General features: G+C 61.9%; 2 protein-coding genes across 2 annotated transcripts; both read right to left on the bottom strand.

Moving 5' to 3' along the window:
- Positions 1-1,431: 1,431 nt before the first annotated feature.
- On the bottom strand, positions 1,432-9,180 carry RUSC1 (RUN and SH3 domain containing 1). Its single transcript, XM_038167747.2, has 10 exons — positions 9,104-9,180; positions 6,685-8,396; positions 5,999-6,097; positions 5,548-5,624; positions 5,115-5,289; positions 4,875-4,980; positions 4,728-4,774; positions 3,383-4,406; positions 2,792-2,920; positions 1,432-2,132 (listed from the first exon to the last, which is right to left on the bottom strand). The coding sequence occupies exons 2-10, from the start codon at positions 8,252-8,254 to the stop codon at positions 1,964-1,966; spliced, it is 3,396 nt and encodes a 1,131-aa protein (XP_038023675.1). The 5' UTR covers positions 8,255-8,396; positions 9,104-9,180; the 3' UTR covers positions 1,432-1,963.
- A 68-nt stretch (positions 9,181-9,248) lies between these two features.
- Positions 9,249-12,070, bottom strand: FDPS (farnesyl diphosphate synthase). The gene is made up of 9 exons (XM_038167778.2): positions 11,850-12,070; positions 11,426-11,566; positions 11,259-11,339; positions 11,029-11,151; positions 10,705-10,793; positions 10,362-10,434; positions 10,145-10,222; positions 9,936-10,070; positions 9,249-9,648 (listed from the first exon to the last, which is right to left on the bottom strand). Exons 1-9 carry the CDS (start codon positions 11,988-11,990, stop codon positions 9,448-9,450), a joined length of 1,062 nt encoding a protein of 353 aa, XP_038023706.1. The 5' UTR covers positions 11,991-12,070; the 3' UTR covers positions 9,249-9,447.
- Between the last annotated feature and the right edge of the window lie 788 nt (positions 12,071-12,858).

Genomic DNA, 12,858 nt, shown 5'->3' with positions numbered 1-12,858 from the left:
TTCAGATACCCAATTTCCTGATTGCTGATGGCATTTTGCGAGGTTGTAGCTTGATGCTGATGGTTCTGTTCAGCCCTTGGCAGGAAGGATGGTGGCAGCGTGTTTGCAGAGACAGGAGCATCAGCACAGACATGCAGTTTGGTAGTCAGAGGATGTGTAACCGTGTACAATGGCAGGTTAGTATGTGAATAATTTAATCTATGAATTTAGTGCCTATTCCCAGAATATAGACCCCTGGTACTCAGAGGCAGTGCCCCCCATGCCTGTACAGACAGCAGAGTCAATTCCGTCAGCTCCAAGGTTTGTTAATGCATCTCAGTTGCCACTAGCATCAGATCCAAGTCACATCAGACAGATGATTTGCACTGTAAGCAATATCCCCCCTGCCATTACCAAAAAGTCAAGCTAGAAAGACAGAGGTAATTAATTTTGAGTTATTGGGAGCCATCAGTGTGATCATGAGGAACACACAGAATGCAGCAACGGGGAGAGACAGAAATTGAGAACGTTGTGTCCTGCACGCTGTCCTTTCTGAGGCATCTTCAGCCTTGCACTTCCTCCAATAGCCTCTACCAAGGTTGGCACTAATGAGATCGATGATCCTCACAAATCTTCATTTAGGGTTTAAATTTCCTCTGGTTCAAACGTAATTTCTGGGAATAAATTTAGCAACTATCTGCATTAGTTACTCAGGAATGAAATAGTATACTGATGAGCCCTTTTAATGTAACTTGATATTTTTTTCCATTTCCTAGCCTGACTCTCTGTGGTGTCATTAAAACACCATGCTTGACCTGTACACTTCACAATGTCTTTTTCTTTCAACCAAAGACACCATGCCAAGGATTGTAGTGCTTCAAAAATAATAGTAATTGACAAAGTACCCGGATTAACATCCTGCTGGCTTGACCCCATTTCAAAATCCAGAGGCAGTTGTGGAATTCAATCAAACCTACTTAAGGCAATCCAAATAACATTCCAATTAAGCTGTAACATCCCTTTTCTGAGAATAAAACTTACAGAGAGAGAAATGAAAATGAGAACAGAATTAAAAAAAAAATCCACTTTATCCTCAAAGCAGGACACAGCCTATTTTCTGAAATACAGTCTCATGTGCCACTGAAACTGCAGCTGTGGACTCTCCTGTGCTTCACCTTGTGCTATTGCCTGCTGTCCTGGCATCACTAGGCACCTCACAGGAGCCTGCTCCTGTTCTCTACGCACCTCCCTCTAAATGCCAGCCTGTTCCCAGCACGGCGGGACCCTGGATGGGCAGGGGGCAGCGAGCTGGGCACCAGCCCCTGTCCCTGCATGCGTGGCTTTCCCCTGCAGGCACCTATCAGCCAGCTCCAGCCCCAGCCACACATGCAGGGAGGGGCAATGCAGCCATTCCCAGCCCCACAGCTGCAATGATCCAGCCACAGCCGAGGACACGTAAGTCACAACCTTTATTTCCAGCTCTTTCCCCGGAACACGCTTCTTCCCGTGGTTACAACTATTTACAGTGTTGGAACAGCACACTGCTGGCTGGGGCTGGCCCGGGCTGCACGCCCCAGCCATGGGGCAAAGCAAGGCAGGTGGTGGACGTGGCAGTGACAGGACATGACAGCACACAGACAGCATACAGGACTGTGAGTAATGCACGGGGACAGGGGCTTTCCCTCCCTTCACACAGGCACGGGCAGCAGCTGAGACGACATCAGCAAGAGCAGGTCCCATGGGGGGGGCCTGCAGTGAATTGGCAGCAACTCCGTGGCAACATGTGCAGCAATGGCTCGCGGGACGCAGCCCTGGCAGAAGGTAGCATCGTGCTAGCAAGCAGCAGGGGCTGGCACCAGAGCAAGGGCCCCCTGCAGACCTGCCAGCCCCGACGATGGTGAAGATGTGGCAGGGAGCCCGTCCTTCCTGGAGGCGGCACCTGCTTCTGCAAACTCAGCTGCTTCCTCGGGGCGCCTCCTCTTCCTCACAAGATCAGGGATGTGTAGCCCACAGGAACAAGGCCAATGCTGTTTCCATGGCAGCAGCGGATCCAGTCTTCATCCACAGTGGAGAGCAGCTGCAGGATGTCTCCTTTCTGGAAGCTCAGGTGCCCAGTGGCAGCACCTGTGTGGTCACACAGCGCCCGAACTTCCCTACACAACAAATGCCATCAGGGGTTCGCCTCCCCAGAAACCCCACAGATGGCTAAGAAAGGCCCACATCAGACTGGGAGAGGCTTTGATGCTCATCTGTGGTGCCAGTGACCACCAGTAGTTGATCAACAATCCCCATCACAAAAGCATCCTGCCAAGCAGACCCTTGGAACAGCATCAGAATGGGAGCAGCATTTGCAGGGAGGAGGAGGAAAGCTCTAGGTCAGTGCTGAGGAGCAGGGAGATGGCCAAATGCAGCGTGGGAGGGCCAGGCGCCCTTCTGTGCTCGCTTGGACAGGCTGTGGGAGCACGCAAGGACCACCACAGCTGGGTGGGGACCTGCCACATACTTGCTCCAAACAGGGTACTATGAACCCAGAAAGCACCCAAAAAAAATGCTCAAAACTCCCCCACCAAAATGTCTGGGAAAGCAACTGGTCACGTGTAGGTGGGTACACACGGCCACCTGCAGCTCAGCAGAAGAGGAGGGCAAGCCCCAGGGTGGGCGGTCAAGGTGCAAGTTAGCAACAGTGAGAGGTAAAATAAGAAAAGGGTATAGGATCGCTAAGCCATGCCTGGCAGCAACTGCTGCTTCTCCCCCCAAAAAGTCCACCGCCAGCTTTCCAACCCCAACCATCACAGCAAGTGCCCTGCATCACCTGTGGGTCTGGGGCACATTGGATGTGTTCCTCTCTGGCTGCTCTTGGGCATGGATCTTCTCGGCCGCCAGCCCCTTCACCACCACAGCAAGGACGTGTGCGCTGGGGGACAGCCAGCTGGAGGGTCTCCTGCCACAAAGGAGAGGGAAAACGCCGTGAGCTAGCAGCAAGCTGCTGGGGCTGGGACCGTGTCTGGGTGGGATGAGGCTTTGCACCATGACCAGGACGCCAAGAGAAACTTTGCGCCATCTGAAACCTCGAGCTGTGTGTGCCAGGCACTCCTGCAGCACCAAGTGCCAGTCACCAGCAGTTCTGCTCAGCAGACCAGTTCTGGTGCTCCAGGAGCTGACTGAGCCATGGCAATACCACGACGGCCTGACCACAAGCTGCTGTAAAGGACTGCCAGCACACCATGGCAGCAGCACTGGGACATGCACTAATCCCATGACATGGCAGAGCAGCCCAGGAACACAACCTGGATTATGGGCTCTACAAAGAAAAATAAATCAGGTATCCATGCTGCCAGGTGAGACAACCCCTTCCTGAGCACACGCTGCTTCCCCACCCCTGCCTTCCCAAGCTGGGCCTTACCTGGACCTAGCTGAGACAGTGTTGGGACCGCATGGGGAACTCCGGGCAGAGGGGCTGGTGGCTCCAAAGAGCCGGCCCAGCCAGGTGCCCTTGTCGGGGCGAGGAGCACTGCTGGCCGTGGGGCTGGAAGGGGCTGCCCGGTTCCTATCCGCACGAGGCTGTGCAGCAGCAGCCAGGGGTTTCTCTCCAGCAGTGGGAACAGCAGGATCGGTGGGTGTGCCTGCTCCAGAGGGCAGGACGAGGTCTTCAGGGGAAGAGGTCCCAGAGGTATCAGCACCGCTGCTGGGGTTCGGACTGGAGAGTTCAGGGATAGTTTTGGTCTGAAGGAACTGCAGCTCCGTGCCTCGAGGCTCGCTTGCAGGTGTTTGGGGTCGCGTCACCTGGCCAGGGCTGGAATCCTCCGCAGCTGTCTGCAGCTTCGTCCACCAGACAAAGGGGAACTTTTCCTTGCTAGGAGCAGCATAAATCCTGGAGGCCTGGCTCAGCTGGGCCCACCAGCCACCAGGGCCAGCCGCTGCATCCCAAGGGCCTGCCTCGGGCCTGCCGGTCTCTGGGGAGCTGTCAGTTCCCAAGAAAGCACGACTGAGCTGATCGCCCCACCGCAGCACGTGCTGGAAGGTCTGCTGCAGGGCAGCCCCCACCTGGGGGCTGGGGACCAGGCTGCACGCAGCTGCTTGGGACTGGGACCTCGGGGTTTCCTCCACACCAGCTGCCCTCCCCAGAGCATCAGGGGGCATCTCGTCTTCCAGGCTGGCCCCTGCAGTGCTGCTTTGGCCCTCCAGAGGAGGCTCCACAATCCCTCGAGCCTGAGCAGAGTGATGGGGAGGAGCTGGAGGTGACTCCAGATGCCGGGACAAAGGTCTTGCATCCACGGAGAGGTGATGGTGTTCAAAGAGCAGGTCAAGGTGGAATGTCAGCACCGAGAGGGGCTGGATGAGCAGCAGCAGTTCATCGGCAAGGTGGGGAAGAGGGCCTTGGCTCAGGGCAAAGAAGGCCGTGGGAAAATAGAGCACGGATATTACACCTACGAGATATGAGCAACACTGGAGAGCTGGCAAATGCCCTACCCCTTACCCACAGATTCCCCCCAGGGCCTGCTGGTCCATCCTAGCAGTCTGACAAAGAGCTTTCTGCTGAGGGTTGTGTTGAAGATGTTCCAAATTGCCTCCCTGACTGCCCTCACCCAATGGGATGGCCACGGAAAGCAATGCCCCATTCACTGTGGGAATCCTGACCAAGCGTTGTGGGAGGAAAGGGTGTGGGAATTCCTACGCTGGCTTTGCACAAGTAGAAGAGGACAAGTTGGGGGGGGGGGGGGGGGACACTTCTGGGCACTGTATCCTACCTGGGCTATTCTGCAGGTGAGAGATCCACAGCTCCAGCTGCTTAGTACTAAGCAAAGTAAAGGAAACCAGCGTTAGAGCCCTCAGAACTCTGTTCCAGCCAGCCATCACAGCAAGGACAGCCTGGGTCAACAAGGACCAATACTCACTTCAAAAGGCCAAGGATAAAGGCATGAAACTTCTGCCTTGAGCTGTTGAGAGGGGCCAGCCCAGCCACATGCCAGCAGAGGTTTTGCAAAGAGCGGGTATTGGGCCCTGTGGAACACACAATATGCAGAAAATCACTGTGGACACAAGTCCAACCCAGATAGATCCCAGGCTGGAAAAGGACCCCAGGCACCTTGAGGTGCTGGGCCTAATGTCTCCAGGAGCACACTCCCCACACCTACCTGTTTTCACGGAGGCTTCCACCAAGCTCCAGGGGGAATTCCTCCTCTGGCCTGTGATAACATCCTTCTGGAATGGCTTCAGCCCATCCTCCACCAAGCCATAGAGCGCAGGGCAGAGCGTGTGCAGCAGCAGGTAACCCACATCTGGGCTGAGCCAGCTGTCTCCCAGCTGCGCCTGAAGCAGGGAGGCATCAGCATTTAGGCACAAGGAGAGGAGAGGGGAAAGGGAGCACCTCACCCTGAGCCTGCAGGGGCAGATGGTGGGATTCTTCACTCCCAGCTGGTTCTGCCTGACTGTGCCACCTCCAGAGATGGGCAATCAGGATGTGACATGCACCAGGGAGCTCCCCAAACCCCTCCTGCCAAAGCCCGTGTGGCCTTTCCTTCCTTCCAACCACCCCAGCCCCATCAGAGCCTCAGCCCAGGCCCTCACCTTCTGCACCAGGTTCCGCGCGGTGCTGAAGTGGGCGATAATCTTATCCACGGCGGTGCTGACAGCGATCAACAGGGCTGCCGGACAACAGAAAGGAAGGAGTCAACACGGCAACCAACACCACGGCCGCAGCAGCATCTGCTCTGCAGCACCATGGGGCTGACCAGCCCTGGCTGCGGCAAGCAGCAGCTCAGCACCCCAAGGCCTGGAGGAGCCGGAGAGGGGCCGGCTGGCGGCACCGGGGGCTCCAGGAGCCTCTGCAGGGCAGGGGGCTGCCAGGGGGCTGCCGCGGGGACCCTCAGCTCCTCGGGGCTGCGAAGAGCGGCGGCTTCCGAGAAAAGAGCCCGGGGGGGGGGGGGGGGTGCGAGCCCTGCCCCTGTGCCCGGGGTTGCCCAAGAAAGCCGGGGGCCGAGCCCCGCCGCCCCCCTCCCCGCCCCCGGGGCCCCGTTACCTTTCTTCTGCTCCGCCAGGGCCCCGCGGCTTCTCCCCGAGCTCCCCCCGCAGGGCTGCGCCGCGCCCGTGGCTCCCGCGGCGGGCGGCGAGGGCCTGGCTGGAGAGAGGGGAGGCCGCGGTGAGGCTCGGGGCACAGCCGGCTCCTGGCCCCAGCCCCGGCCCCGGTCCGCCCCCCCCCGGCCCCACTCACCGCGCCGGGGGCCGGGGCCGGGCCCAGCCGGGCCGCGGTCGCTCATGGAGCCGGAGGCCGCGGCCGGGCGAAGGGCGGCGGTGGAGCGGGGCGGGCCGGGCCCCGCTGCCCTTGGGGCCCGCCCAGGGCCTTACCCCGCGGGCTCGGGCGGGGCGAGAAACGAAAGGGAACGGGAGAAGGGCGGCGGGGCGAGGGAAGGGCCGAGGCCGGGGGAGACGCGGGGGGAGCGGCCCGGGGGGGGCTCCCGGCCCCCCGCACAGTGACGGGGGGGGGAGGGAACCCAGGCGTGCGAGGAGCCGCTGGACCCCCCCCCCCCCCCCGGCCCCTCTGCAGTCGGGGCTGCCGGGCCTGCAGGGCCTGGATCCCGCAGCTCCTCCCGGCCCCGCGCACCGGTCCTCGAAAGGGCGATCCTATGGACCCAGTCCCCTTACCCAGCACCTGACAGAGGGGGTGCCCCACAGCAAGGGTGGTGGCCTCTGGTGACCCAAACTTACCCTCCTTGCAGGTCTCATCTCCTCGCTCAACCTTCCCTGGCACCCAGGGGTCCCCGCCAGGCCTCCCAAGCCTCCAAACCAGCACGTCTCCATTGCAGCCAGAGCCCGGCCCCTTCTCTTCTGGCATGCAGATCTGCGGCAGCAGCTTGCCTTCCTCAGCATCCCCCAGCTGCCCCTCTGCGATGGGCTGCAGTCCCGGGCGAGATCTCCTCCTCTTTGTCTGGTGGCTTTCTGTAGACGCCAGCAATTGTCTGCCCGACGGCACGGGTGGCATCCAGCTCGAGCCACATCTGCCTGCAGACATTTCGGGGGGTGCAGACGGGTGCTGAGATGCCACCGGCTCCACCCGCTCACTGTCTGCCTGGCCCCTGGGCTTGTTGGAGGCACTGCGGTACCGGAGCTCCTTGAAAGTGGTCACCTCTCTCTGCCTCGAACCAGGAGGCCTCGCCCGCCACTCCTGCTGAAGCTGTGGCTGGGGCAGCTCCTGGCCTGTGATGCTGGAGAGGAGCTCGCTGGGGGGTGGCAGCTCGGTGTCTGGTGAGAAAATAATCAGCCAGTCACTGCGGTCACCCCTGGCCTGGGCAAGCGTGGTCCCAGTGGTGTTTCTCTTCCTCTTCTGGGCAAGCTCGTGGAAGGAGGTGATGTTCTTCTTGCCTCCATCTCTGCCAAGGTCACCCAAGGCGGGCTCTGGCTCAGCTGGCCTCGCGGGCAGGACCGGCTGCTCTGCTCTGTGCCCGTTGAGAATCTGCAGCTGTCTCCGGGGACGGGGAGGTACGGGAGGGGGGATGCTCTTAACCCAGGTCCGTGGCTCAGGAGCACTGCTCGGACTCTGATCCTGCTGGCTTTGCACAGCCAACGCTGGAGGTGTGGCGGCTGGGTCAGGAAAGGGGTTGCAGTTGGGGTCTAGGTCAACGCAGGTGCTTGTGGTCTCCTGTGCCACCGTGCTGAGAGAGGGTTCGTCGTACTGGGAGTGGAGCGAGCTGCTGCTGCAGAGGCTGTCTGGGCTCTCTCCAGCCAGGATGTCTGCTTCCTGGAGCACTGCTGGGTTGAGGTTGCCATCTTTTCCATCCCATGTCCTGCCCTGGTCAGCCAGCAGCAGGTCATCCCCCACATCTTCTGTGGGAACGACATCGGGCTGATTTTCAGGGGATTGGGACCCTTCTCCTGAGAACCCCCTGCAGTACACAGACACCGGGGAATCATCCAAGCTGAAATCCGAGCAACTACTGACAGAGGAGGAGGTGGAAGCCAGATTGCAAGGGGAAGCCACCTCCTCCTCAGCATGCAGGCAGGAGAAATCTTCTTGAGCTGCCTGGTTCTGGAGAGCCAGCGTCACAGGCAGCTCGGTGTGAGACTCGCAGCACTGGCATTTCAAGGAGGGATTGTTGGAATTGGCATCCACTTGCTCACAGTTCTCCTGACAGCCGCTGCAGCATTTCTGCTCCCCCTGACTCATGGAGTCGGAGGTCTCTTGGAGCTCCGGGTGCCGGGAGAGATGCAGCCCCAGTGAGATGTGCTGCAGGTGGATATGATTGAGGTTGCACAGCAGGCCTTTCTTCGGAGCCAGCATGATGCTGTCTTACTGGTAGCTCTGGGGCTCCTCAGAGAGCCCCACAGCTCTTCTGCTCACACCATGCAGCTCCCTGCAAACATCCAGCGTCTACTCACGCAGCAGCGGCGAAAGCAGTGGCGCAAACCCGGAGAACAACAAACTGGGAAAGAGAACAAAGATGCTGACCTTGTGGAAGGCGCCGGGCAGGGCAGGCTGCAGGGACCAGCCCGAGGGCTCACGGGGACAGAAACGCATCCAGCAACGGGGGGGCTCCCCCACAGCTCCCCCGGGCTCAGGCCTCGTGTCTGGGCAGGGGTCTGCAGCCGCTCGCGGCTCCCCAGGGCAGGGCTCGAGCGCAGGCTGAGGAAGCGTGGGCAGGTCCAGGCGCCCGCAGTAGCAGGGCTGGATTCCCTCTGCCAGCTCTCGGCAGCCAGGGAGCGTCTCAGAGATGCTGTCAAGGAGAAAACGCCCTTGAAACGTCAGGCAGCGAAGCTCCTGGCCTCCGGCCAAAGGAACACGGCCCCGGCAGCGCTCCGAGGGCAGCGCATCAATGGCCAAAGCAGCCCAAAACGCGCTGGGGGTGGGGGGGGTCGCTCGGCCCCGGCCTGGCCTCAGGAGGGGGCTGCAGCCCGGACACCCCTGCGGCTGCTGCCGAGCCCGGAGCCCCCCAGGCGCTGCCGAGCTCCATCCCCGTGCGTTTTGCCCCAACCGACGGCCCCGCACCGCGGGCGGCCCCGGCTCGCCCCGCACGGCCCCGGGCTCGCCGCAACCGGAGGGTGCCGGGGGGGAGTCCCGAGAGCCCGACCCAGAGCTCGGAGCCCCCCCCAGCCCCTCCGCCGACCCCCGGCCCCGCTCCCCCCCGCTCACCCCTCGGCGCTGCGGCGGCTCCGGGCTCTGACTGCGGCGGCGGCGGCGGGGAGGAGCCGCGGCCCCGGCCCCGCCCCGGTGAGCGCAGCCCCGGGAGGGGGGAGCCCGGCCTGCCCCCAGCGCCAAGGAACACAAGAGGCAGCAGAACGGCAATAAATTACGTTTATTGTAGCAGGCCTGGCGGCCCGAGCACCGGGAGGGGAGCTGCTACGAGCCACGCCGACCCCAGCCCGAAGGCAGCAGGGCGGTGGCGGTGGCACCGCCGCGCACCCAGCACCGGGGCTGCCAGCCCACCCCTGGCAGCAGAGCCCGAACAGTTCACCAACAGGCCCGCCAGCACACCCTCATTTCTGTCGTTTGTAAATCTTCTGAGCTAGGCCAAGGAAAATCTCCTTCGGGAGCCGGTTGGCGTGCTTCTTGATCAGTTCCTGCAGGCGCTGATAGCTCTTCTCCTCGTACTCCTGGAAAGCAGCCTTCATGCCTAGGGTCTCGTAGAGCTCCTTCACCTTAGCCACCTTCTCTGGCTCCTTACGGCCATAGTTCTCCTGAGAAGGCACCAGAATGAGTAAGTTTGGGGTTTAGCTTATGGCTATGACAATAGTTGCTCTTTCAAAACGTGGCAAGAGTCACCTCTTCTGCTCCCTTGTGTCTTACAGTGCTCAGAATAACTGAGCCTCCTCCCACCCCGGTACCATCACTGCTGCCATGCACAGCGCAGCTTTCCAGGTGCACCTTACAGCTCGACACCTCCTCTACACTGTGCCCTTAGGCAGGGAGTCTGCGTTACCTCTCCCACCATGTCAGAGCGGTTCTGTAAGCCTGCGGGCATTACCTCCAGGATCTGCCTCTGATCTGGCGTGACCCGACGCAGGCACTCCACCACCAGCCAGCTGCACTTATTGTCCTGGATATCGGTGCCAACCTTCCCTGTTAGTGCCGGGTCACCAAAGCAGTCCAGGTAATCATCCTGTACAAAGACAGAAACATGAGCACCACAACCACCGCCTTACAAGTCCTGGGGGACTGGGAGGCACCTTGTACCTGGATCTGAAAGAATTCACCCATCTCCAGCAAGATTGCTTTGGCATTGTCGTGTTCCTCCTTACTGTCAATACCAGTCTAATAGAGAGAAGAAAAAAAAAAGCCTTCCAGTATTTGTTTTTTACACCTTCATCTCCCAGACCACCTGTTCTCTTAGAAAGCCTTATGCTGTTTAGGCACCGCCTTTCTCCCCTTAACTCCTTTCCACAGAACTCACCATGTACATGGCAGCAGCCACTGGCAGGTAGAAGGAGTAAAATGCGGTCTTGTACTTAACGATTGCCTTATACCTGTGGGAGAGGAACCACATTCAGTGAGAAATCCCAGGCCTTCCCTTCCCATTGGTGCCCAGCAAATCAAAGACAGCAGGAGAAGTGCAGCATCACCCTCTAAACCACCTCCAAGTTCTGACAGCCGACAAAGATTTGGTCTGGACTTTGGTCTGACAGATGACAGCAGAATTTTAGCAAGCTGGTTGTCTGCTTCACAGTCCAGAAGGGACACCAGCAGAGCCACACAGCCAGCATTGGGCTGGCATCTGTCCCCTCCAATTCCTTCACCTTTGCTCACTGAAGCGATTCAAATCCACCTGGGTGACAGGAGCAGTGATGAGGTCCAGCATCTGCCCCAGCTCAGTTTGGTAGGCAGTCTGAAGAGGAAACATTTAAGGATTTATTCACACGGTCCCCAGGAAAGTCCGAACAGCACAGTAAAAACCCCGAAGTTCAGCCCCGTTTTAGCTCCTTGCCAAGGCTGAAGTAGGGTGCATTTTTGGTGGGATGCCCAAGGACTCAGAGAGCAGACTAAGATCCACGCACCATCAAACAGGACTGGAACTAGTCCCGAGATGGGTCCATGGAAGGAGACGTGGGGGGCAGCCTCACCTGCAGGAAGAGCTCCAGCAAGTGCAGGTAGTACGGGCGCTCCCCACAGTACTTCTTCAGCATCCTGTAGACGGATGACTCGAGGAGGAAGGCATCATTGATCGCATCCAACCCAATTCCCTCCTGCACCAGGAGGACAAGAAGGGGCTGGGTTGCAGCACACCCAACATCACGGCACCCCCGCGGCCCCCCAGCAGGCAGCGATGTCCCAGCTCCGCGGCCGCTCTCACCTTCTTGTACCAGCAAAGCTGCCCCCGGCGCGTCAGGGACTGGTCCATGATGTCGTCGGCCACCAGGAAAAAGGCCTGGAACTGCAAAAGGCTGGGTTAGGGGGCAGCTGCGGGACGGGGGCTCTCAGAGGCAGGGGATGTGGTGCGGCCCCGTGCCCGGCTCTCACCAGCTCGATGCACCAGCCGACGGCCAGGGCGCAGCGGAGGCTCTCGGGGTCCTGCTGCTGGGGGCCCGCCAGCTCCCGGAAGGCTGCGAGCACCGTCAGCCCCCGGTTGTACTTCCCGCCCGGCGCGTTGTACTCCAGCACCTGCGGGGAGAGGTGAGTGGGCAGCCCCCGGCCTCCCCACCACCGGGACCCCCTCCCACCGGGATCCCCCCGGGACCAAACCGGGACCCCCCCCGGGCACCCGAACCGGGACCTCACCGGGACCCACGCCGGCCTCACTGGAACCCCCCGGGACCCCCACCGGGACCTCCCCAGGACCCAACCGGGACCCCCCCGGGACCCCCTCCGGGCCCCCCGGCCGGGCCTTACCGGGACCCACCCCGGGACCTCACCGGGCCCCCCCCCGGGCCCCCCCCGTCCTCACCTCCTTCAGCCGGGCCACGGCGTCGCCCACCTCGGGGTGCCCGAGCCCATCCCCGGTGAGGTCCCGGACCACCTGTGGGAAGAAGCCCACGAACTCCTCCCGCTCGGCGCCCGCCGCCCGCCGCGCTCCGTCCCCGCTCATCGCGCCCTGCCCGCACCGGACCCCCCGGCCCCGCTCCTCCGCGCTCGCCCCCGCGACCTCCGGGGACGGCCCCGCCCCGGCGCCGGGCGCGGGGTTCGCCGGGGCGCGTAGTCCTGAGCCGGGGGGAGCGCCGCGAGCCGCGCGGCGGGAGGACTACAACTCCCGGCATGCCCCGCGAGGAAGGGGAGGAGCCAGCGGGCGGCTGCACCTGGCGCCTGCATTCATTGGCCCGCTCCATCGCATGAAGATGGAACCAAGGAGGCTCGGCCAATAGGAGAGCGGGGGGGGCGGCACCGAGACGCCTGATTGGTGGAGGGGGGGAATGGAGCGAGGGCGCGGCGGCAGCGCGGGGGCGGGGCCGGGACCGGGACCGGGATCGGGATCGGGATCGGGATCGGGATCGGGATCGGGGTCGGGACCGGGGTCGGGACCGTCCCGCGTTGCGCCCCCGGCCCTGCCCGGGCGCCGTCAGCACAGCCTGGCCCCTTCGGGGGCCTGGGGCCGGGGCAACCGGCGGCTTCCACGCGCCCCCGCTCCGCCTCGCCCCGGTGTCACCGGGAATAACGGCGCGAGGGAGGAGCCGCCGATGGGCCCGGGGCTCCTCGGGTGTCACCGAGCCTCAGCCGCGCTGCCCCGGGGATGTCCCGGTGCTGGGCGCGGGGGGCGTCCATGGTGCCCGTGTCCGGTGCCCGTACCCGGTGCCCGGTGCCCGGTGCCCGGTGCCGTGCTGGCGGTGCCGGCGCAGGGGCAGAGCCACCGGGCACAGGCCCGAGCCGAGCCCCGTGCAGGGTGTGCCGGCACCGTGGAACGGGCACTGAGCACCGCCAGCCCCCCGGCCCGCCCCGTGCTCCGTGACCTTCGTTTAATC

The sequence above is a fragment of the Anas platyrhynchos genome, chromosome 26 (assembly GCF_047663525.1).
Source record: "Anas platyrhynchos isolate ZD024472 breed Pekin duck chromosome 26, IASCAAS_PekinDuck_T2T, whole genome shotgun sequence".
Classification (NCBI taxonomy): Eukaryota; Metazoa; Chordata; class Aves; order Anseriformes; family Anatidae; genus Anas; species Anas platyrhynchos.
Note: the sequence above shows the minus strand (reverse complement) of the source record. Positions and strands in the feature narration are given on the sequence as shown.

Excerpts from the sequence above, each read along its gene's own strand:
- RUSC1 (XM_038167747.2), bottom strand. The coding sequence starts at position 8,254 with ATGCTGGCTCCGAAGAAAGGCCTGCTGTGCAACCTCAATCATATCCAC. Across the intron at positions 4,775-4,874 it reads TTTATCCTTGGCCTTTTGAA|TACTAAGCAGCTGGAGCTGT; the intron begins GTGAGTATTGGT and ends TACTTTGCTTAG. Across the intron at positions 2,133-2,791 it reads AATGTGCCCCAGACCCACAG|GGAAGTTCGGGCGCTGTGTG; the intron begins GTGATGCAGGGC and ends TTTGTTGTGTAG.
- FDPS (XM_038167778.2), bottom strand. The coding sequence starts at position 11,990 with ATGAGCGGGGACGGAGCGCGGCGGGCGGCGGGCGCCGAGCGGGAGGAG. Across the intron at positions 11,567-11,849 it reads CCGTGGCCCGGCTGAAGGAG|GTGCTGGAGTACAACGCGCC; the intron begins GTGAGGACGGGG and ends CTCTCCCCGCAG. Across the intron at positions 10,071-10,144 it reads GTGAATTCTTTCAGATCCAG|GATGATTACCTGGACTGCTT; the intron begins GTACAAGGTGCC and ends GTCTTTGTACAG.